The 23,768-nt window shown below is 30.5% G+C and overlaps 4 protein-coding genes across 9 annotated transcripts; 1 reads left to right on the top strand and 3 right to left on the bottom strand.

The window, feature by feature from the left end:
* Positions 1–1,134: 1,134 nt before the first annotated feature.
* On the bottom strand, positions 1,135–2,470 carry LOC109608732 (uncharacterized). The gene is made up of 5 exons (XM_020025262.2): positions 2,317–2,470; positions 2,137–2,260; positions 1,680–2,085; positions 1,579–1,628; positions 1,135–1,523 (listed from the first exon to the last, which is right to left on the bottom strand). Exons 1-5 carry the CDS (start codon positions 2,392–2,394, stop codon positions 1,165–1,167), a joined length of 1,017 nt encoding a protein of 338 aa, XP_019880821.1. The 5' UTR covers positions 2,395–2,470; the 3' UTR covers positions 1,135–1,164.
* Positions 2,471–3,918: 1,448 nt separating this feature from the next.
* On the bottom strand, positions 3,919–7,861 carry LOC109608700 (aldehyde dehydrogenase, dimeric NADP-preferring). Of its 2 annotated transcripts, XM_020025222.2 has the most exons (7): positions 7,722–7,861; positions 6,587–6,862; positions 5,402–5,563; positions 5,081–5,349; positions 4,780–5,029; positions 4,396–4,728; positions 3,919–4,257 (listed from the first exon to the last, which is right to left on the bottom strand). In XM_020025222.2, exons 2-7 carry the CDS (start codon positions 6,807–6,809, stop codon positions 3,986–3,988), a joined length of 1,509 nt encoding a protein of 502 aa, XP_019880781.1. In that variant the 5' UTR covers positions 6,810–6,862; positions 7,722–7,861; the 3' UTR covers positions 3,919–3,985. The 2 variants fall into 2 exon arrangements, with proteins under 2 accessions (XP_019880781.1, XP_049826428.1); XM_049970471.1 differs by having other exon boundaries at positions 4,396–5,029.
* LOC109608701 (zinc finger protein 354A) lies at positions 7,846–17,011 on the top strand. Of its 5 annotated transcripts, none has more exons than XM_049970466.1 (8): positions 9,544–9,691; positions 9,876–9,910; positions 11,621–12,150; positions 13,136–13,369; positions 13,429–14,102; positions 15,794–16,115; positions 16,173–16,613; positions 16,705–17,011. In XM_049970466.1, exons 3-8 carry the CDS (start codon positions 11,624–11,626, stop codon positions 16,748–16,750), a joined length of 2,244 nt encoding a protein of 747 aa, XP_049826423.1. In that variant the 5' UTR covers positions 9,544–9,691; positions 9,876–9,910; positions 11,621–11,623; the 3' UTR covers positions 16,751–17,011. The 5 variants fall into 5 exon arrangements, with proteins under 5 accessions (XP_019880783.1, XP_019880782.1, XP_049826422.1 ...); XM_049970468.1 differs by having other exon boundaries at positions 9,553–9,691; positions 9,880–9,910; XM_020025224.2 differs by lacking the exons at positions 9,544–9,691; positions 9,876–9,910 and adding an exon at positions 7,846–7,902 and having other exon boundaries at positions 11,566–12,150.
* A 1,287-nt stretch (positions 17,012–18,298) lies between these two features.
* LOC109608778 (uncharacterized) lies at positions 18,299–23,373 on the bottom strand. The gene is made up of 14 exons (XM_020025327.2): positions 23,142–23,373; positions 22,531–23,092; positions 22,267–22,476; positions 21,889–22,006; positions 21,693–21,837; positions 20,731–20,868; positions 20,531–20,673; positions 19,975–20,081; positions 19,725–19,916; positions 19,410–19,568; positions 19,153–19,349; positions 19,007–19,096; positions 18,820–18,929; positions 18,299–18,762 (listed from the first exon to the last, which is right to left on the bottom strand). Exons 1-14 carry the CDS (start codon positions 23,235–23,237, stop codon positions 18,633–18,635), a joined length of 2,397 nt encoding a protein of 798 aa, XP_019880886.2. The 5' UTR covers positions 23,238–23,373; the 3' UTR covers positions 18,299–18,632.
* Between the last annotated feature and the right edge of the window lie 395 nt (positions 23,374–23,768).

The raw sequence follows: 23,768 nt of genomic DNA, 5'->3' as shown, positions 1-23,768 counted from the left end.
CAATATTTAATATTTAAATATTAAACCATTGACGGGAAAATTATAATAAACCAAAGAAAATCAAAGTATTCACTTTGCACTTTTTACAAATATATTTTATATTTATTTATTTATTTAAATCCTGGTGGATTTCAAACCAAATTTCTAAAAAAGGATTACAAAATGTATTGTATATAAGCGTTAAATTAATCCTAAATGTCTTAGACCTTTACAGATGTATGATTATAATTGAAGTAATCTAATATAATCTGTTTTTATCGTTATCAGTACTTGGAATATTGCATTAACTGTAGCTTACGCATTGTTAATGGTGATTTCTTTTGTTATTCGATAAGCTATAATTTAAAAATTTATTAACACTGCTCCTCTTTTAAAATGGATTTCAATTATTTTAATAAATCAGAATACCAATGATATTATATTGCAACAAATATATTATCAAAATAAGTTTTAATAAACATAAATTAAAGAAAATTGCATCAACAACTCTACTATTAAGTCAATAATAAAACTAATATCACAAAATTTCTTGATTAAATTAATTAATTATAATTCAAAGAAAAAGAGAATATCAACTGCTGCATTTTTCAGTCAGTTATTGGTAGATCCCTTCTTGCACTACAAACATCTTCCACGCTTCTTGGCAGTCTCAAAATTAGTGAACTCTAAGAATATTATCAAGCTCTTCCAAATTTTGAGTTTGGGGATTCCGAGTGTAAATTTATAAACAGATACGGGTTCAATTCGCTTACAATATGGTAAACACGGGGACGAATTCAATTCATTCAATTCAACAACTGATTCATCAGCTCTAAGACCATGCTCATGTAATCTATGGGGATTGTGCGATTTCATCTAGCAAAAATATGAATATTAAATGGTAACATGAATTTAATAAATTAACTGTCTAGTGCTGCAAATATTGAAATTATATTACAGGTAAATTATTGAATATAAATATTTTTAAATATATTTAATCTAAAAAATTCAAATTATTCAATTCAAAAGGCCCACAGTGTACCTTGCTCCAATAATACTCTGCAATTTTCTATTACACTGTTGGAAAGATCATTGAACAGTACTTCTGTTTTTTCACATGTTTCAACCTTGTATTTAAAAAAACGGCAATAAAAATTCAGATGTACGAGTTTATTTGTCACAACATTACATTTTGGGGATTTTTCTATAAAACTGTGAAAACGTGGATGCTCTTGCTTTTGATTTTAAAATCTTTTCTGTGCTTTGGATTTCGATTAAACCATTGATAGGAAAATTATCGACATTATTTCTCCACAACCAAAACAAGAACTGAGATACAAACAAACTGGTGTCTTTTAGTAAATCCGATGAGAGCTGATAAATGTTTCTTCGATTCTTAACAATTATATTTTGTATGAAAGTGTATGTACTCCAATGTTTAACATTACAAATGACATCTTCGTTACCATAGAGAGCTGGTTCACTCACATCAAGGAAAAGTTTATGTAAACAGTCACAAGTTTTTTTGCTAATTTCTTTGGAATCTAAAAAATAATATGTTACAAATATAAATATAAAATTGAGTTTTATAACGTTTACCAATCTCTTTTATTATATCCTTTTGCTTCAACTGTGTATTGGATACTTCCCTAATAAAGCAATTGTGAAAATGTGATCAATTAATTGTACACATATCTAACCTTTCATATTGTGTCCTTTCTTGCATCATATTTTTGAAATTGTTTACTTCGTACAGCATCTTAGATATTTCGCTAATAAATAAGTTTAGATCCTTGCGGATTTCAAACCACATTTCTAAAGAGGGATTCCATAGTGTTGTATTTTCTAACAGATTTTCGTATTCTTCTATTATCGCATTATATTCTGTTAATTTTGATTGTATATGAGCTTTGAAATAATTCCAAATGTCTTTGACCTTTAGAGATGTGTTGTGATCTCCCATGAAATTGAAATGATCTTCTACTATAATCTCCTCTACATCGTCATAATTGCTTGGAATATCTTGCAACATTAACTGTAGGTTGTTATTTAATGAACGCAGCTTAGGCATTATTAGGGTAGCAATTTCTTTTATTATTCGATAGGCTGTAAATTTAAAAACTTGATAAAATATATTGACATCTAACCGTTTGTAACCTTTTATTTCCATAGCAAGTTTATCATCAATTATTTCCGGACTAATTCCACGATTCGCCCAGAGATATTCTTCTACTCCTAGTGCATATTTAATCGTGTCTTCATATCCATTATCACCTACCAGCTATTATTTTATTAGTGACTTACATACAAAAATAAATTACATTCAATTTTACTTACTAATTTAGATTTCGAACAAAATAGTCGTGGTTTAAGTTTTTCCCAAAGAGATCTCAATTTTCCTGTATCTTGTGACATGGTTTTAATGCAGAAGTAATGGGCCCAGCTGCGCCCAAAATTTGTGGCCACGTTATTTTGACATTGGGAAAATTGACATGATAAACTTATTTGACAACTTTAATAAAACTAGCTTACAATGGAAATTTTGACCCTTTTTTATATTTTTTAGAATGATTTACATTTGCTGAAGGCGAAAAGCATATTTATTTATTTTTCTCTTTTTTCATTTAGATCATTCACCGTTATTATGCGTTAAATGAATTTCTTCAGTATAAACTCATGTTCAGAAGTTAGGGAAGATTTTTATTAATTAAAATGTGCTTGATTGTATATATAGACAGTGATTATTTTATTATTTTTTATGAAATGCTCCATAAAAAGTTTTTTATCAGATATGTTTTTTGACTAATAAGTAGAGTAAAGAATATTATTACTTAAATTCTTCGGTCAATTTCAACGTAGTAATACCTAAACACGTTGGCTTTTCACTTCAATTTAGGAAAAGAGTAGTTAAACTTTGTGAAAGTGGCCGAACCCAATGTAACATGACAATAACATTAAATATTACTCGGAATGCTGTTTCGACGATTTTTTGTAAATTCCGCACTAGTTTTTGTGTTGAAAATCTACGCAAGCCAGGACGTCCACTCCCAAGATCCCTGCAAAACACAAGACAAATGACGGAAAAACGAAAAGTGAGAAATCATCTTATTGATGCGGGGCTACATGACCGAATTGCAGTTGAGAAACCACTGCTATCAAAGAAAAACCGGGCGCCCCTTCTGTGAGACGTGCAGTGGGGTAACGGTACCATTTTAAATATCATGTTCCTACGGTTAAACATGGTGGGGAAAGCATTATGGTTTGGGGATGCTTGTCTTGATCCAAAGTTGGATCTTTTATTCAAGTGGAGGGTAAAATGGATCATTTTCAATACAGGGATATATTGGAACACCTTGTTTCCATTTGCCGAGGAAGAGATGCCGCTTCGTTGGATATTTCAACAAAACAACTGTCGCAAACACACATCTAAAGTTATTAAAAAGCGGTGTCTAATGAAAAACTTAACTGTGCTTGAATGGCAGTCTCAGTCCCCCGATCTACATACTATTGAACACCGTTGTGAAGTAGTAGAAGTTTAGGAAGACCAAAGAATGGCGAATCAAGGAAAACTGCCGCTAATGAACACCAATATTTGCGATTGAGAACCAGTAGGGTCCCTGCAGCTTCCTCCTCACAATTAGCTGATCGTAAAAAATTTTATCCATTTCAAAGGGGTTCCATTATGATATAGGGAAGAATTTGTAATAATGTCCCTACAGAATTATACATATATCAAGACATGATAACCCATCTGATATACGCAAAGGACATTGTTAATAGAATCCTATCAAATTTTCTAGCTGGTATCCACTAGAACTTCGTTTCTGTTGACAATATTGCTCGTCGGTTAGGAATTACGTTGAAACCTTACAACTTCTTTCGAGGTGACCTGGTCTAAATCTTATCGAGCAGGTATGGAAATAAAAAGAACTTTTAAAATAGGTTTTTTAAAATTTTGTATTAAAATAAAAACAACTGAATAGAAATTAAAATAACAATTATAACACTAATGTTTTCTCTGATTATTCAAAGCAGACAACCAATTAGAACCAATTGTGACAAGTATGCCCAAACTGAAGATCAATGCTGTTTTCAAGTACTTTTTTCCCGGAATTGGAGCTCTTGTCTTAGTTGCAGTTACCATCGCATCCAGTTTGCTGTCGTTATATGGTGGATATCTTAGAGTTTGCATTTGTTCCCCAAATTTATTGAGAGAACGCAATAGCGTGCCCTTCTTGTGGGAAAATGTGTCGAAACCGAATTTTCCGTGATACATACCTTAAAAGAAAACAACAATTATTCTATATACTTTAAACATAATTCACGTTGTTATTAAATTTGTTTTCATATTTAAAATGTGTTCACAACATCCCAATTTTGTACACTTAAATTAGAAAACTTCATATTTAATATTACCTATTCCACTGCTCCCAACACCACCAAAAGGTATTGATTCACATGAAAAATGCATAATAGTGTCGTTGGACAAAAAGTTGCCGCTGGACGTATTGTTCAAGAATAAATCAACGATTTCCTTATTACTCGAGAAAACATACAATGCCAAAGGTTTCTCTCTGGAATTTATGAATTCTATCGCTTCATCAGCACTATTTACATTATAAATCGGTAAAAGGGGTCCAAATATCTCGTTCTGCATTATAGGATCAGTTGGTTTTACATCTGTGACGATAGTAGGTTCAATATATCTTTCATTTATGTCATGATCACCACCAACAGCTATTTTCTGACCTGAAATACAGGTAATGAAAAAAACATAAAAGAAGTAAAATAGGATATTACCTTCAAGTAATTTTAAAATACGTTGCATGTGATTGTTGTTAATAATTCTACTGTAATCCGGCGAGTTTTGAATATTATCACCGTAAAATTGCTTGAGTTTCTTCTTGGCAGCTTCGATAAACTTCTCCTGCACTGCGCTCGTACAGAGAACGTAATCTGGAGCGATGCACGTCTGTCCAGCATTCAAACACTTGCCCCACATTATCCTGGCAGCTGCCACATCTATATCTGCTGACTCGTCTAAGTACACCTAAAAGCCAATATAAAACTCTATCATAAAAATAATGTTTAAATTACTTACAGGACTTTTGCCTCCCAGTTCCAATGTAACTGGTGTGAGATTTTGTGCGGCTGCTTTGTAGATGATTTTGCCCACTTCAGTGGATCCGGTGTAGAATATGTAATCGAATTTATTTTTGAGCAGTTCGGTAGTTTCTTGAACACCTCCATTATAAACGAAGTAACATTCGTTGTCCAAATATTTCGGTAACAATCTTGCGATGAGTTTTGCTGAAGCAGGTGCTACCTCGGATGGTTTCACTACAGCGCAGTTACCAGCAGCAATTGCACCTAACACAACATACAGTTATTTTGGTTCAATTTATTTAATAAGATAATCTACTTGCGAGTGGAGCCAAGCTCAGTTGTATGGGGTAGTTCCAAGCGCCTATAATCAAGACGACTCCGTAAGGTTCCGGCCTGATTAAGACCGTGTCCATTACGTATGCCAGAGGTTTTTCGACATATTCAGGTTCCATGAACTCCTTCAATCCATATATGAATCCTTAACGAAAAAAAAAAAAAAAAATACATTATAAATAGTTTTGTTTAGTCTAGCTTATTTTTTCAATTTTTTTAAAAATATTTCATCAAAGTCTTATTCTCGATATTACCATTATCATTTTCAAGAAACAACTCTATAAAAAAATGTTATTTATGTTACATTTTTTACAATTATGTACAAAATAATATGAACTTTAACGATTTTAATACCATATAAGGTCGACTCATTTACATAATATTACCAGTAGTTGACAAGCACACGATCCTTGATTGTTAATTACAAAAACAATAAAATAATTGCTTAATTTTAAGGTCACTGTTTAAAAATAAACATTTTTCCAGTTTCTGATTCATTTCTAGTTAAAATAATATTATAAAGTATTATAAAATTTTAATTAAAAAAAAACTAAATACATAAAAGACTTTTATGGATATTAAAGTTTTCTAGATTTATTCATAAATGATCCATTGTAAATACAAGCACCTATGCAAATGATAACAAAGGTCCAGGTTCATCGATCAATTTAAATTTTAAATAGTTCTTTGAAAAAATATTAGTCTGTATGAATTTTGTATGTTAATTTGATTTAAGTGTTATTCTGTTTCATTAAAAACATAGTTTATCATAAAAGGATGTATTTTTATTATATTAATGTCTGCCCTTAAATTTTAGATTTAATGTTAATTTGTAAAAATCTGGAAGCTTTGTGTAAAATATTTTGTTAACTGCTTATTTTATTTTTACAAAATTCATTTCATGATGATGCAGATTCTCCAAATGTAAAACAAACAATTTATAATGCTTTAATCTACAAAAATAAATGAATAAATTCGTATTTCGAGTACAAATGTACTGTAACGCATAAGTTGACAATTTATCAATAATAAACACAAAGATTGCTAATCACAAATCAACTTATAAAAAGAAAAACAAATCAAAGTCTAAATTTAAATTAATTTAAATCATTTTTTTTGTATATTTTCTTATTAAAAAAATCCAATTTAACAAAACTTTTCTAGTTACCTCTGACGTCGTTCCTCAAGTATTCCACTTCAGCTAAGACAGCTTCAACTTTCGGTTTCTTAAGATCGTCGGCTAGCGCTTCAATAATTTCTGTTTCGTTTTCGTCGTAGAGTCGCAAAAGAGCCCGAAGTTGTTTCTCTCTGAACTCCCTCGACTTGGTCTTGCCGTTGTTAAAGGAGTTTCTGGCCGTAGCCAGAATTTCGCTCGCGGATTTGGTTGACATTTTCAAATTAACTATAGTCACTGTACTCACTCGCTCAATGTGCCCGAGCTCGACTGCAAACAAAGCGAAGTGTTTCGATAAATATAATACTCAACTACTGCGATAAGATGTGATGCCTTAAATATAGCGATAAATGATTGTAAATAAACTTGCTGACTCTTATTACAGTGCATATTTTATAATATAATTTTTTAATGGTTAAAATAGTTATTTCAATAACGTTTAATTATTTATTTAATGGTTATTATTATTTAAAATTTAATTAAATTAATTAAATAAATTCTGGAAGTAAACATAACCAGATAGTATGCAGAATTCTTTGAAATTTAAAATATAACACGGTTCTAGAAATTAATACAGATTTATACGCTAGTTTACATTTTAATGATTAAATAATTATTAAGACTGATTAGTAATTATACAAGTTTTCAAGGATTATGTCCTTTAATTAAAAATATATTTACTAAAGCTTTCTAAGTGACAACATCAAGTAATTAAAAAAATAAATCATGTTTTCCTAGTCAATATTTTACCAAATACAATTTTTAATTCGTGTAAATGGGTACTTTAAGACAAATGTATACAATAGGTCTCCATAATAAAAAATGTTGAAAAAATATATTTTCTTAGTAAATGTAAAAGCTTAAAAGCTCATTTTTGTAAGCTTTTTAAAAACAATTTAATTATATGGCATATTTTAAATATGTACAAATGTACATAGAAATAAATAATTCTATAAATTTTAGCCCCATTTATAAATAAAAAATAGTCAAGTTAAAATATAAAAATGCAATTAATTATGATTTAAAGACTTGATTAATCAAGTTAATCATGGTAATTATTACCACTTACATTTTTTATGTAGTTTTAAAACAATTTACTATAATTATATAAAAACTACACTTTACTTACATGCTATAAGAAATGCACCTGAGTACTTTACCACGTTCACCACTTAATGAAAATTGTAACAATAACAAATTTTGTTCGATATTTTTGGCATTGAAAATTTTAATAACCTTGATTTTTTTTAATAGCTACCTGCTTTTTATGAAATGATCACCCAACATCCAGTTGTTGGTAGACCGGTAGAGTAAGTACTGAATAACCAACTATACATTGCCTGCACTTTAATAATGTTGACTTAACGACCTTTGTTACCAATATTAACGGATAATGGTGGTTCAAGTTATTACTCATAACTTATAAGTTAATGTTATGTTACTAACAAATTGTTTTATAACTAATATAGTTATATCAGCGTCCAACTTGTTTGTGTAGTCGTGTAAGTCGTAATATCATGACTTAGCTAAACTGGTTTAAAGATTTTCATCTTTTAGAAAAGTATTGTATAAAAAATATATTTTACTCTTTAGCAGTAATATTTCTTATTCTTATAACAGTATCTTTGAAATATTAAAAATATTAAAAAAAAATACACAAATACTTATTGACAAACACTTAATAAAAGACTAAATCTGTATAAATATATATATTTATATGTAAAATTTAATTTAACAAAATAATACCTTTATAAACCAAACATATTTTTTACAATAACAAAAAGATATTTCTGATTATTCATTCTTTAACAAATAAAGTATTTATTACATTATTATGTTAGAAGCACATTTATGTGAAAATGTGGATAATCAACATAATCCTTTCCAAAAAAACAATGGAATTTAAAAGAGTGAAAATGTAAGAATTCAAAATCGTGATGAAAAATTGAAATATTCTTTTTGGTGTGTATATGTATGGTACTACAATTGCCACAAAATAAATAAATAAATACTTCTAAACAGTAAAATTTATCATTTCTATGACTCCTCGTTGATATGTTTCTTTAGCATATGCTTTCTTAAAGTATCTCTATACTTGGTCTTGAAACTTGGACAATAAATACACTCATACATCTTTGCATTATCATCATGCTTTAACATGTGGTTTTTGATCAACCTTTTAAATTTAGTCTCATAATTACAATATATACATCTGAAATGTTCAACATCTGTAATGCTTTTATGTAACAATGAATGCTTTTTGAGTGAAGCTGCATATACTGTTTGAAAATTACAAATATCACATTTGTAAGGTTTCAGGGAACTGTGTATTAATAGATGTCTTGAATAGTTTCCCTTTCCATCAGTTTTATAACTGCATATTTCACATTGAAATTGTGTATTTGCATTAGTGCCTGGTTTTCGATTGTGAGTTAGCTGATGTCTGTTGAAATGTCCAGAATGACGTGTGCTGTAGTCACAATCCAGACAGAAATACATTTTCTTTCTTACATAGAGTGATTTTAACGTTCTGAAAATTTATTTTCAATAATCGCATACGTAACTTTATATCTAGTTAATTTTCTTACCCACGTCCGTTCTCTTCTAAAACGGCAGTGACAGACTTACGATATTTTTGTTTAATTTGAGTTTCCATGTTACGAAATATAAATTTCAAATTTGTTGTGTTGTTGACATATTTTTATGTTGGTAGTATGAAGTTGGTACCATCACAACGTCTGATATTGCTCATTTATTCTGTAGTAGCATATAATCTCATTCTGCGTTAAAAATTAACATGTACTTGATGAATATTGAATTGTACAATAACGTGAGCAATTGTTTGTTAATATATTCCATCAAATGTTGTTTAATAAAAATTGGGGATTATTTTTTCCACCAAATAAATTCAGGTAATACTGTTGGTGGGCCTGAATGACGCAATGTTGGTACCAGAACGCGAATGGCGTTGAGAGTACATTGTTGTCATATTTTCGGAAATTTCTAATGTTTTGAACGTTTTTTCTCGATATGTGAATAATACTGGTGTTTTTTACATATACATACAGATCATCGGCTCAAGAAAGCTCATAATTGAAGGTAAGTAGGCCTCTCAACTGCTTAATTTAGCTAACAAATGTGTATTAAAAGAGATATATCAGTGACCTTGAACGGCTGTGTCAACGCCACAATAAAAGCGCCACATTTAAAATGTTACAATAATTTGTTATTATTTATAAAAGTTTATAATCGGTTCGATTTCATTAATAAACACTTTTTTCAGACAGGCAACCATAATAGTTTGAGTTGGCAAGTGTGGTATGTGTTCTAACCAAGAAGACTATAGTTCTTGTTAGTAACAAATTTTGGGATGTGAATCAATTAGGATGATCAGTGTTGGGATTATGTGGTGTTTAAAATAAAATAACTTATCTAGAATTCACAAATGTGTAAACCTTTTATTAAAATTCTACGAATTATTAACACAGACAGTTTATAAACAATGGTTTCACAATAAGCCAGTTTGTTGTACTAACTTCGCTTAAAACAATTCATTTATTCTTTTTAATAACATGTTTAAAGAGTTAAGTAAATAATATTAGTTAACATGTCAAATATTCAAGTGCTTTTATCCCAGTATTTTGCTAGAGAAATGAAGCAAATTGTAGTTGGATAAAAATAAAATTTGATTAAAAATGCAATAAAAGTATATTTAAACTAATATTGAGTGTCTCGGTTATCAAACATAAATTTTAATTAATCAAATAAATAACCAAAATTTTGAAATTTACTTGAATATAAAAATGTTCACAGCTTTATATTCAAAATTATTTTTTTGTGTTTACTTTGAGTACTGTTCAGTTTCATAAGAGTATATTTTTTACACTTTATAATTAAATAAGTGGACAGAATATAGTGAAACAATAATGTGACTTTCATATAAGTTAGCTAAATTATAAGCTGATTAAAAACTAAAAATTATAATATAACTTGTTCATCTGTTTTTGTTTTGTAACTTAAACTTATTCTTTTTAATTACGTGATTACGTTCAGTAAATATTATTAAATAATATGTTATGTTTTTATTACAGCTTTTTGTTATCAAAGTGAAGCAAACTGAGGTTTGATAAAAATAATATTCACGTACAGCAATAAAAGGATGTTTTAAATATTATTTTATTTGTCTCAGTATTCATAATACTTACTTGAATTGACTTAAGTTAATAAAATATATATTCAGTCCAAAGTGTCTTAAAACTGTTTTGTTGTAATTTATCTACAGAAATATTTTTCAATGCAAAATTATCGTTGTTGCTTGCAATATTTTCAAATGAGTATACTTTTTATCAATCATATATAAGTTTCTTTACAAATTATATATATTCACATAGAATATGGGGAAATAATGTGTAATTTTCTTAATAATTTGAGTAAATTAGCTATATGAAAACTAAATTACTTGCTCCCCTGTTTTATAACTTAAACCTTTTTTATTTTAATAACATGATTGATCCATGTAAATATTGTTGAATAATGTCACAAATATTTAACTGTTTTTATTATAGCTTTTTGTTATCAAAGTGAAGCAAATTGAGGTTTGATAAAGATAAATGCAGTAATAAAAGACTTTATTAAACTAATGCTAGTTGTTTCTGTGTTCGTACTAATATATACTGTAATTAACAGTTAATTCAGTTAATCAACTAAATTTTTAGTCCATTGTATCACATACTGTTTTGTTGTAATTTATTTACAGAAATATTTTTCAATGGAAAATTATCAGTTTTGCTTACAATAATACCACAGTCATATTTAAATAATGTAAATTCTTTACAAATTGTATATGGGTTTAGAAAAGTGAACAGTTTGAAGAGAATATGATAAAACAACAATGTAACTTTATTTAGTTGTTTATAAACGCCTTGCTTGCTCTGTTTTCGTTTAAGTCACTTAAATTATCTTGTATGTCGCAGCTAGCCGAAAGAAGAATCACTGAAATCAATAACACCTTTTTACGATTTGCCGCAGAAAATGGAGCCAGGAGAGACAAGAGAACTCCTGGAGCATGTTGTGATTAACGAGGTTGCCGCCCCCTCCCAGTACATGCTAAACAGTGAACTCCTGCAAACCCAGCATGGCTTGGTGGTCGACATCTCCGGCAGCGAGTTCATACCGGTGAATTATGCTGCCGACGAACTGATAGGTCAGGACCTGACGGAGGAAGACCGAAACCTGGCGGCTGCGCTGGTTGCCGTCCAGTTGAGCCAGCAGCAGAAACAGAACCAGCAGCAGCCCATCCTGCACGAGGCCGTGGCCACGGGCAACACGTTACCGCCTATTTCGCTGCTGGACAAGACAGCGAGCAACGGTTACTTACAAATCGTCGGATCGGATAATATTTATGTGGAGAAGCAGCCGCTGCCGAAATTGGCGGACAGCAGCAGGTTTTCTGCAAAACCGCCTACGCCTACCTTTCCATTCGACGAGACTTCCGGAATGACCCTCACCTCTGTTAAAACGGAAGAAGAAAAGAAGGACTCCGATGGGGAGTCAGTTAGGTAATTAATTTATTTATTCAAAGGATATTTGGGACATAACAAATACAAAAGTAAAAATTTAACATTCATTTTATTGCATACTAATCTTTTTTTTGCAACAAATTATACTTGTGTCATAAAGAAGATTGGATGTAAGAAGTGTTTAATTTGATCAAAAATTAAAAGGATACAACAATTTCATTTGTTAATAATTACTGATGTAAATTGTAAATATTAATACTAACTTCGTTGATGAAGTTTTCTAAATTTTATTATTTATTTATCTAAAAATGAAATTATAAGAAAAGTAGAAATGAAATTGTGAATTAAAATGTTATTTCGGTGTTATTTCTAATTTAAATACAAATTAGATTGGCATCTTCCTTTATTTAAAATTTTCTATAGAACCAATTTAAATTGGTTAAAATGTTTTTTTTAAGCAGGTTACACCAACTTAATAAAATTACTGATACAATACAGACTTAATATCCAGTTTATTTTCTGAAATTTTTCAGACAATCTAAAAATGAAACTGAGAAAAGAAGAAAAGAAATTGCAAATGAAAGAATTTCGTTTATCAGTTCTATTTTAAATAAAAACTAAATAATAATGTTGTCATTTAATCAATTCTCTTAAGGTAAAAACATTTCTTACATAGTTTAAATCAATTTTTGAATAAATTTACTTGTATATTAAAGAAAATTGTTGTAAAAATAGTAAAATCTTTTTTAATTTAAGTAAACATTAATTCATTATAAATAACTTGGTTAAATAAAAATTAATCACATAGTTTATTGAAAGATTTAGTTTGTTACTTAACATTTTTACAGCAAATCTTCAGTAACAAAAAATGAAACTATAAGAAAAGAAGATAAGCCTCTTAGTATACTATTAGTACAAGTATATTTTTAGTGGTAATTTATTATTTGTCTCTTATTTAACTTATTTGTTATTGATTAAAATAAACAACATTATTGTGAAAATATAAATTTCAATAATATGTTAGAAACGAAACCCGATCATCGAAGAAAAGCCTGCCACATAAGAAGCGAATTTCACGAAAGCTGAAGAAAACGTGTCCACCAAACGCGAAGAAAATTACTTGCAATCTGTGCGAGCAGGACTTCAGCGCCAGCGAGTTTCACCAACACGAAATTCTCTGCCAGACCACTATTACACCGGTGAATCCGATGAATTTCAACTGTCAGCTTTGCAACTCTCCATTCACTGATCAATTAAGGTAACAAGGTGCACAATGATTTCGAATGTTCTAATCGCATTATTTTTCGTATTTTTTAGATTTTTTGAGCATCTGAAAAAGCACTACGAACCCCCATCAAATAAAGATCCGTCGACGGTCCCTTCGAAAAAAGAGAAGAAGTCTCCGACACCCGAGCCAGTGCAGAAGCTCAAACAGGAACCGGGAAAGAGTGGCTGGACGGCCGAAGCCGACGCTTCGTCGTCGCCCGTCGTCGATTCCGAAACGGTCGTTCAACCGGCCGCCGACGTAGCCAAAGGCAACCAGCAACAAGAGAGCCTCCTAAGCTCACTGCTATGTCTGACCTGCATTGAATGTAACAAAACGTTCCGCAGACAGAAAACGTTCGAACAGCACATGCGAGACGTGCACACGCCGAAAGAGGAATCTCAGAATGACGAGTTTAGCGAACCGGAGGACTTCATGGTCGGCATTAATGTGGTTGTGAACGACAACGATCCCACTTCGGATTACGACAACGGCGACGTCGATGAGGATTCAAAGGCTTGGTATAAAGAAGAGGACCTTCACCAGGCCGAAGAGGATTTAAAGGAAATGGAGGAGAGCAACGGGCATGTGTGCCATCTGTGCAATCAACCGTTTCCGTTGCGAGCCATTCTACTTCAGCATTTGGTTACGTGCAGGGTGATCAATGCAGACGCCGAACCCGTCAATCCGGCACCCTCACCCAAAAAGAAAACCAACAAGAAAAAAGGTTGTTATCATGGCGCTAGACGGCCAAATAAAAAAAAATGGAATAGAAAAGAAATAATATTAATAAGTGGAACCCTGAAAGATACGTGGAAAATATTGGAACATTTGCCATATTATTTATTATATTCTTTTTACTGTATCTCTTAAAATAAAGTTATGACGCGAACATTGAAAAAAGATAAAGATCAATGACTACTCTATTTGACTAAACAGAAGACTATATATTCTTAGTATTAAAAAAAAGAATTTTCTTTGGTCTGTTCACATTTTACAAAAACTGCCACTGTTTGACAACTGTAGAGTTACAAAATGTCAAGTCTAGTGCCATATATTTTATTGTATAATAAAGATAAACAAACCAAAGAAGTTGGTGAAAGTCGCATCTCAACATATTTTTCTTACTGAAGATTTATCTCTGTAAACAATTGAATATTATGTAGTAGACTTAGATGATGACATCTGTCATATATGACATATAGACATAGATTTTACTTTAATTTATATAATCGGTGTAATTTAGAGACAAATCCTAGAAAAAAACTGATACAATTTTATCTTATATATTTTAAAACATATTTAATAATTTCATTTGACAAAGTGTTCTTCAATTGTGGATGTGGATAGTATTTTTTTTATTCTATATCTTTCAAAAATTTTGACAAGTTAGGTTATGTGAATTTAGACTTAACAGATATGTCAATTATCAATTGATCATGTTTGATCCGCAGAATTATTGTCATTTAATTTAATTCAGCCATTGGTGTGCCTAAAATATTTTATTTTATTTTTGTTTGTATGTGTGATCAAGAAGAGGACATCAAGAGGTAATTTTTACCAGTGATGTTGATGTTTATGCTTTAATTACTCATAAAAGAAAATGGTCATAATAGTACCTCGACAAAAAACTTGATCTCATACTCAATTTATCAGTTTTGTCTTTTTTAATATTTAAGACGTTATTTACACTTTATTTTAAGTGACGGTAAACAAACTTTAACAAAAGTGTTTCCGAATTAAATAATCAAATATCTTTAAATGTATCTTTTAATTGAAGAATTGGAAAGAAAAATTGATTTGTTTGATAAATCCGTGATGTTAGAAAAATATTTTCCACTATTTTTTTCTTTTTCTGTACTTTTATTATTAATATATTTTTTATTCTTATTCCATTAATATTTTATTAGATATGGTCGACGACCTCTTTCTTTGACTATAAATGTTAGAAATAATTAACTAATTCAGCATTAAATCTATAAATGTCATCTTGAAACAAAATAACTTAATTTTTAGTCCTCAACAATTTTTGATCTTTCAGCTTGTATAAAAAGTCTTCCCAGTGAGTTTTCAAAAATTTTGTATGAGTATAAATAAGTATAAATGAATTGAAAACAAATCACGTTAATATTTAGCATTTACACATAATTTTATTTTATATTATTTATATATTTATTAATATTTTTTGGTCCATATTTCAAAAAAGTGACTTGTTTCTTCTCACAATTTTTCAGTTTAAAAATATTTTTAACTTTAAACTTTCGCAGATTCAACAATTTATAAGCCAGATTTGATCATGTGATATAAATAATTTTTTTTTTTTTTTATTAATTTTTGACAATGTTTCTATCAATTATACAGTTGGTTGTGAATATCAATAAATCGGATGTTTTGATATTAATTATTTACCTTTTTCAGGCAACCTCCAGTGTACCGAGTGCGACCGCACGTTCATCCACAGGAACTCGCTCGTGTACCACATGCGCAGTCACACGGGTATCAGGCCGCACCAGTGCGACCAATGCGGCAAATCGTTCTTCGCCTCTAGCGCCCTTAAGGTCCATCTGCGGTTGCATTCCGGCGACAAACCCTATTCATGCACCGAGTGCGACAAGAAATTCAGACAATGGGGCGATTTGAAGTATCACATGACCAGCATTCACTCGAACGAGAAGAACTTCCAATGCGAGTACTGCGGCAAGGAGTTCGCCAGGAAGTACTCGTTGATTGTGCACAGAAGGTAACACCGTTTTCTTTATCCAGCAACAAAATTTGTAATATATGTTGTTTCATCTAGAATCCACACCGGCGAAAAGAACTACAAGTGCGAGTTCTGTAACAAAACGTTCCGTGCCTCGTCGTACTTGCAGAATCACCGGCGCATCCACACCGGCGAGAAGCCGCATGCGTGCGACATCTGTCTGAAGCCGTTCCGCGTGCGTAGCGACATGAAGCGTCACATGAAGACGCACAACCGCATCCCGCCCGGCCAATTGGCCAACGCCCAGCCAAAGGTTCAAGGGACGGTCGCGGGTGCCGGCACCGTCGTGATCCACCATCAGGAGGCCGAGTACGTGCACGCCAAGGAGGAAAACAGCGACGAGGAGAACACGGCCGAGTTGCACATCGGGGGCGATGAGGACGATCCCTCCCACCAAATATTGGAGTACGAGCCGGACACGTTGGATCCGAGTGGACGCGAATTGGCGCCGGTGCGCATGACCAACAGGACCAACATGTTAGTTCCCTTTACGGGTTTAACTAATTCTTAATATCTTTTATCCCAATAATTTGGTTTATTGAATACTAATCTCTTGTTTTTTTTTCAGGTATATCAATGGGAATGAACTCTTTTTGGTGACATATCCCAGCTAAATATCAGAAACCCATTTATTTTTTCCATTTAATCAAGAATTGAATTATAAATCGTGTAAATAACTTGGAATTCATTGAATTAGCTTGAGAATGTCTCTGCTTGTTGCATCATAGTTTTATTTTTAATTAAGTAAGATGCTAGTGTTAGATTTTTTATGTAACTCTTCTTTATATTATGTAATATATCATTTGTCATGACACACACTAAAATTATGTTTTATTATACATCATTCACATACAATAAAATTATATTTTCATGTTTTTACGTCCTTTATTTTTAATTTACACAATCAATAAGGAAACAAGTATTTTAATGGCCAATATTTTTATGAAAACGAAATTTATGGTAGTAAAATATATAATAGCTTTGTTTGAGCATATATGTTTTATACAAACAGTTTCTGATGGATTTCAAAGAATTAAACAAGACAACATTTTATTATCAGGATTTAATTTGACTTTTCTATTCAATTATGCATTTTCTTTTCATTAATACGTTAAAAAATATTTAATTATGACATAGTATAACTATATTTATTATTTTAGTTAAAGTAGTTCAATATTAACTTAAAATTATTTAATTACATCACTGTTTGGTTCAAAATTTAATTTAAAATTTTTTACAAGAAAAACTACAATAAATGTCGAATTAAAATTTTCACCATCCGATGTTCCATTTCAATTATGATACTCTCCAATAATTAGTTTTTGAATTGTCGAATGTGTGAACATCATTTAAAATTGAATAATTTTTTACACGAAAACTACAGAAGATATCGTGATGCAGTTTTCACAATTTGATTTGTTTATGGTTACGTTGTAAGAGATATATCAAAAATTGGGAAAACATCAAAACATGTACATGCTTTATTAATTTAGAATTTAGAATCTGTGTAGAATTCTGGTATTTACATTTGACACAATGCTATGATGTCTCTGAAGCAGTAATTAAATTCATTGACAGTACATATATTTTAATTGGGTATTCTACAATACTACAATAGACATGTACAGAAACTCAGTTCCCATTGCCCATGTCATTAAGGAGAAGCACTACTAATGGTGATTGACCAGATTATCCAACAGCTGAATAAGTGAGGTATTTTATTTTTGGTCTCAAAAAAGCTATTTTGTCGTTTCTCCGTCAACTTTTATAGTAGCAATATTCAAAAACATGTCACAATTATTTATTTTAATAATATCATCTTATGAAAGCAATGAGCAACTCTTAAAATTATATTTGTTTTTAATTTTGTGATAAAATGAAATGGCTTCCAATTGGAATATTTTTCATCAGTAAATTTACACCAATGGGGACATTTATCATACAGTCATACAATGTAAATCTACAACCTTATATATAAGAACGGAATAATATATTTTTTTAAGATAACCGGTATTTGATTTTCGTATGTATAAAGTAATATTAAATGCGGTAAATGTTTCCGGTTTCACACTTAGAACTTCAGGGCGACTCGCATCGGTGTAGAAACCCACTATTTAGAAAAATGATATAAAGGACTAAGAAATGAAATAAATTTCAAAGGATAACATATTATTTTACATTTATTTTGAATACATTTCACAGTACATACATTTTGAACACATTTGACAATACATTTATTTTGCGTGATTATGGGTTATTAGATCAGAAAATACACATTTAAGTACATTTATTTAAAATCTTAAAACTTTTTTGTATACATTTAACATTACATTTATTTTCTGTGATATATGATTAAGTTATTAGACCAGAACACATTTAAGTATTAAATTTATTTATTTAATTTCTTTAAAAGTATTCTAACCTAAATAAACTAACGCATTTATTACTATATTTGGATGAGAAGTTGAGAAAAAAAAATAGTACTTACTTTTATTGTTACTCATATGAACCAGGCGGATCACTGCCAATCTTTCGTGGTTCCAAAAAATCCATTTCATACATCGCGTCACCGATATTGACGTTATTCATGCCGCTAATATTCACTTTTATAGGTAACGAATCTGACCTAAAATTAGCAGTGTTTTATTTTTTTTTAGATAATTGAATACAAATTATTTATTACAAAATCGTCGCCATAAAGTTTTTAAAAAGTATATTTTCCAGAATAAAAGTCTTGGCTGCAGAATTCATAGTTTCTTTGGGCTGGTAGCGATCAAGATAACACTCAAATGCCTGAAACAAAAACTGTGTAAATATGGCATTTTTAATTTTTGGTTGGAAACTATCAAAATAGATAATTTATCACTTACTTGAAATGGCAGCATAAGGAATTCTTCTTGCATTTGCCGCATTTTTTCAAACTGTACTGTTACAGTATCACCAAAGTCTAACATAAATATCTGAAACAGAATTCATAGTATAAAACTAGTAAAATAAACTGAAAAAATTTAATTACATCAGCTGATACAGGCATTCCCTCGGGCCCTTCATTAAGACTATGTATGATTCCTCGCAACCATTTTCTACTCCAATGATAAGCAATACATATTTCTCCGATCTCCGGGCTAACTTTAAATTTTTCATACGAACGAATTTTATGGTCAGAGTTCATAGAAGAAATAAGGTTGAATATAAGTTTGTCCATATAATAACCTATACAGAAAAATATAATAATAATCAATATATTATTCATAAAAAGTAAAAATTACTTACTCTCGTTTTGAAGAATTGGTTTATTGACAATTTGAGCATAGAAAGTAGACTGATTTTTATAACCAGTGATTAAAATGTGTACCGTACTGTATTTATTGGGTAAAATAAAGGGATGACATGCGGCTCTATAAATTACCAATTTGTCCGTAGTAAATCCACCTAAAATTGTTACTATATAATACTTTGCATCTCTAGAAGATACAAAAATTTAAGAATTAAAACATTTAAGGTTGAACAAGGGAGAAATAATATAAACCATCTAAACAATTTCCAATTCCAATTTCACTAAATGTCTGTATTTAGTCTGTGTCTGACCTTTGTTGAATGGAGTATGTTCAAATCTGCAATTCTTTCCCTTAAAACAAGTCCCATCAGGTCTCGTATATCTGCATATTCTGGCTTCGTCCTTTGCATCGTAACCTTGAATCGCCTCATTGATATTATCCGTAACACCGTAGTTTTGTGCATCATATACGTATTCTTCCACTTCTAAATTGTTTACGTCCACTAAAATATTTTTCCATACAGATTATGTTTTATACATTATTTCAGTTAAATCACTTACAATCATCAAATAGTTGAACAGCAAACCCAAGATCGATTAAGATTTGGCCGACAGTATCATCTGGACAGTTCCTTGTGACGTTGTAAAGATCAATACCATAAGAATTGCTGCAAATTATCCTTGATTAACCATAAACAAAAGACATTAATTACGATTGTTTTACAGTCCGCAATTCTTTGTGAAATATGCGACTCACTTCTCCGAAGGCATGGACAATAGATAAAAATGATGTTTTTGGCAATTGCAAGGGCTTACATGAAACCCATCCAGTTCTATTTCACTTGTCAATAGTATACAAGTCCGGGAGATATTTTAGTTAACTCTTTGTTTATATCAAATAAACATTAAACAAACACAATTTTTCAGTATCACTTGCAAGTTGATATAGCTATTGCAGAGTGTAAAGGAATACCAAATACTCAAGTTACAATTTTGCATGAAACTAGAAATAAAAATCGAAGAGAACTTCGTGCAAGTCCCCGCAATTTTTAAAGACCTGCTCATTGCACAAAGAATTATGAATTATAAAACTTAATTTGCATTGTGTGTGGCATACTTAATTTTATCGCAAAATAATAATTTGAAAACCCTGTTCTCGTCAGATGAGCTAAATAACTCGCTGATCTGTATTAAAGTTTCTATTGTTTCTTCAGGCCATTTTGTCAATCTGTTTAAATGGGTGGACCCTGGAGGATACAACTAAAAATACATTAAACAGTTTAAGTAATATATACAAAGGGATTTTATTTAATTTACCCATGGCAGGTTGCATTTAATCGCCAATTTTGGAATATTTGCGACTTCTTTAGTTAATGGTTGCAACATTTTGTAGCTGATTATCAAGCAGTTACCGTAATCGCATAATTGTACTTGTACCTCATTAGTTTCTTTTTCCTAAAAAAATGTCAAAAATTTAAAATCAATTATCCGGACTCAATATCTCTATAAATTTTTTGTAGACTTAATATTTTAGTTAAATGACTGACTATTCATTTCTTATTATAGATAATAGCCAATAGGTGTAAAACCTTAAAATTTACAGGGTGTCCCATATTGGTTGTTCAGACTAGAAGATTGATTTAAGCGTCCAGATCTCAATGTTATTTGACGCAAGTCGCATTTTTATATCTCTTGCCGTTTCTGCAATATCTACGAAAAATTACTTTTGGCAGATTTCGAAAAAGGGTAACAGCTTATTTTTTTAACTTTCTACAGGCATTTTTTTATACAATATATGATACTTACCTAAAAAGTATATCTTCTTAAACCATAATTTAATTTACCTTTAAAATATTGGAAAAATAAAGCTGTCCAAATATATACAAAATTGTGATCAAAAACTCAAATATCTCATAAATTAAAAATAAAATTGAAAAATGAGAAAAAAATATGCCTTAGAACGTTTCCAAGAATTCAAGGTTTCAAGGTTTAATGATAATTCTGGGACACCCTGTAGGGCAAGGGACTAAAGATGGAATCCTCGAGGACCTTCGACCTGACATATGGTGCAAGTAACATTAAACAATTACTCCCCACACCATACCTTTCCAACTTAGCACGTCAAAAGCATTCGATAAGTGTCTGTAGACTTATCAAAGGCTGATGTCATGCAAGTATTATTCACAGAACTCATCACAAAATACACCTGAAATTATTAATTAAATTTAATATGCATATTTAAATTAAAAAGTAATAGAATTGCAAAAAATGCCACTGACCAGAAACCAGTTCACTATTTCACATCTACACCAGATTTTCTCATTAGTGTATGCAACACAGAATTTTCCAATTTGGTCATGAGCCTCCTCTTTGTCTTTATACTGAATTTTTTTGTTTAACGACTTTTCTATCTCATATGATATGCTAAAATACACAAGTATTAAAATTTGTATGAAGTATAAATAAGTAATTTACTTGTCGATCATTGTTATAGTGTCTTCATCTATTAAATGGATGTAAAATTCATCTGGACATTCCACATGACTAAATACACACTCCGTACCGACTTGTGGCGGATTCTGGTCAGGTATTTCTAAAACAATTATTTTATTAACATTTAGTATATACTTATTCCATATGAGTTAAAAATTCTTCTATATATGAAGCAATCTCATGATAAAATTTACTCAAGAATAAGGAACAGAAACTACATAAATTTGCAGTCCGTGAAGAACAGCTAGGATAAACAATCAGCAAAATGTTGTAAAGATACTATAACAACTGTATTTTAATTTACATTACCAAAATATTCTTAATAATTTAACAGAAGTATAATTATTCTATATAATTTACCAAAGGAATTTTTGTTATTTGCCTTCTTTTGACAATTCTTCTTCACATTACATTTGAACATATTGTCACATTCCTGTTCACTTGTCAGAGACAAGTTTTGTTTACTTGCACCAGTACTATCATTAGGGCTGGCCTTAAGATTATCAGTAACAGTTTCATTTTTAGTAATTTCAGTATTTTTTGAAATGTTTAATGCAGATTCACGTTGATCTAAAAATATGAAAGGAATTACTAAAATATTAAAACCTTACGAGTTGTTCATACCTAATTTACTTTTTTCATAACTGGTATCTTTTTCTGGTATATCATGAATATTCTTTTCATAATAATCTTTATAATCATCTAATTTTTCAATCAATCCCAAAGATTGTGTGAGTTTGTTTATATTTTCTTTTAACATGGCATCCTGCTCCTCAGAGGAAACTGCAATGCCACATGTTAACGATGGCAAAGCAGATGTCGAAGGAACATTGTTTATGTCATAAAATTCGGTTTTAATTTGACTATTTGATTCTGAAAACTGTTTGTAAAAATCTGTGACTGGTTTTTCTTTATCTGAATAGAGAGAGTCTGTTTGATCATTTGTTTCAGTTGTCTTACATTCATGTAAATCAATTATTTTAGTAACAGTTAAACTACTTGAACCATCAGTAGTTATTTTAATATCTGCTTCAACACTCTCAGCTATATCATCTGACAGTTCATTTTGAATAAATGTGTCTAAATCCATGCTGATTTCTGAAAGTTTCTTTAAAATATTTATTTCATAGTTTATTATTCCAATGTAGTCTTTCTTTTTCAATCCATCACTTAGCTTTTTTTGGACCTTAAAACAGACTAATTTGTGGGAATCCATACAATATATTACAACTCACTTTGTGCGATAACACATCTAAAGAAGCTATGATTGAAGATTTCTCGTCTTCCACTTGTTGCTGCCAAGCGATAATTTTCTTATGTCGATTATCCATTTCAATAAATAAATAATCACAGAATGGCACGAAGAACAAAACAGTGCCTTAATTTAAATAGATAAATGTGAACGCACAACTACTAACTCCGCTAAAAATTTGTTTTTCCAATAAATCACAAGCAGGAAAAGTTGTAACTGACCTTACTGCAGTAAGATTTTCTATGGTGTGGGCCGAAAATCAATCATATCGTTCGGAACGATTCGTTCCGTTGCGCGACCAGAATGCGCGTAACAACGGAAACATATGATTGCCATGGCGGCTCGTTGAATTTTTATTTACAAACACTTGTTGAACGGAACGTGCTTAATAAATTTTAAATTCCTATAATAGTTACATCAATATATTTTGCATTTAAATGTGGTTTGTTTATTTTTCAATTAAATTATTACAATTTATCTATTTACACTGCTCGTCAGAGAAATAGCACAAAATTTAAAATCAAATATTTTATAATAAAAAATATATATTTTTTTGATATTTTATCCCTGTTTTTGTTTTTTTTTAGTCTTATATGATTGGCCAAGGAAA

This window comes from Aethina tumida, chromosome 1 (assembly GCF_024364675.1).
Source record: "Aethina tumida isolate Nest 87 chromosome 1, icAetTumi1.1, whole genome shotgun sequence".
NCBI lineage: Eukaryota > Metazoa > Arthropoda > Insecta > Coleoptera > Nitidulidae > Aethina > Aethina tumida.
This window is presented reverse-complemented; position numbering and strand designations above follow the sequence as displayed.

What these genes read in the sequence shown, in the direction of transcription:
- LOC109608701 (XM_020025224.2), top strand. Translation starts at nt 11,624, where the DNA reads ATGGAGCCAGGAGAGACAAGAGAACTCCTGGAGCATGTTGTGATTAAC. An exon ending in CCATTCACTGATCAATTAAG is followed by an intron (nt 13,370 to 13,428) that starts GTAACAAGGTGC and finishes CGTATTTTTTAG; the next exon opens with ATTTTTTGAGCATCTGAAAA. An exon ending in ATGACCAACAGGACCAACAT is followed by an intron (nt 16,614 to 16,704) that starts GTTAGTTCCCTT and finishes TTTTTTTTTCAG; the next exon opens with GTATATCAATGGGAATGAAC.
- LOC109608778 (XM_020025327.2), bottom strand. Translation starts at nt 23,237, where the DNA reads ATGGATAATCGACATAAGAAAATTATCGCTTGGCAGCAACAAGTGGAA. An exon ending in TTATTTTGCGATAAAATTAA is followed by an intron (nt 20,082 to 20,530) that starts GTATGCCACACA and finishes GATAATTTGCAG; the next exon opens with CAATTCTTATGGTATTGATC. An exon ending in TCCTTATGCTGCCATTTCAA is followed by an intron (nt 18,930 to 19,006) that starts GTAAGTGATAAA and finishes TTTTTGTTTCAG; the next exon opens with GCATTTGAGTGTTATCTTGA.
- LOC109608700 (XM_049970471.1), bottom strand. Translation starts at nt 6,809, where the DNA reads ATGTCAACCAAATCCGCGAGCGAAATTCTGGCTACGGCCAGAAACTCC. An exon ending in CTTGAGGAACGACGTCAGAG is followed by an intron (nt 5,564 to 6,586) that starts GTAACTAGAAAA and finishes TTTTTCGTTAAG; the next exon opens with GATTCATATATGGATTGAAG. An exon ending in TGTTGGGAGCAGTGGAATAG is followed by an intron (nt 4,258 to 4,395) that starts GTAATATTAAAT and finishes TTTTCTTTTAAG; the next exon opens with GTATGTATCACGGAAAATTC.
- LOC109608732 (XM_020025262.2), bottom strand. Translation starts at nt 2,394, where the DNA reads ATGTCACAAGATACAGGAAAATTGAGATCTCTTTGGGAAAAACTTAAA. An exon ending in TTTGTTCGAAATCTAAATTA is followed by an intron (nt 2,261 to 2,316) that starts GTAAGTAAAATT and finishes ATAAAATAATAG; the next exon opens with CTGGTAGGTGATAATGGATA. An exon ending in ACTTGCTATGGAAATAAAAG is followed by an intron (nt 2,086 to 2,136) that starts GTTACAAACGGT and finishes TTAAATTTACAG; the next exon opens with CCTATCGAATAATAAAAGAA.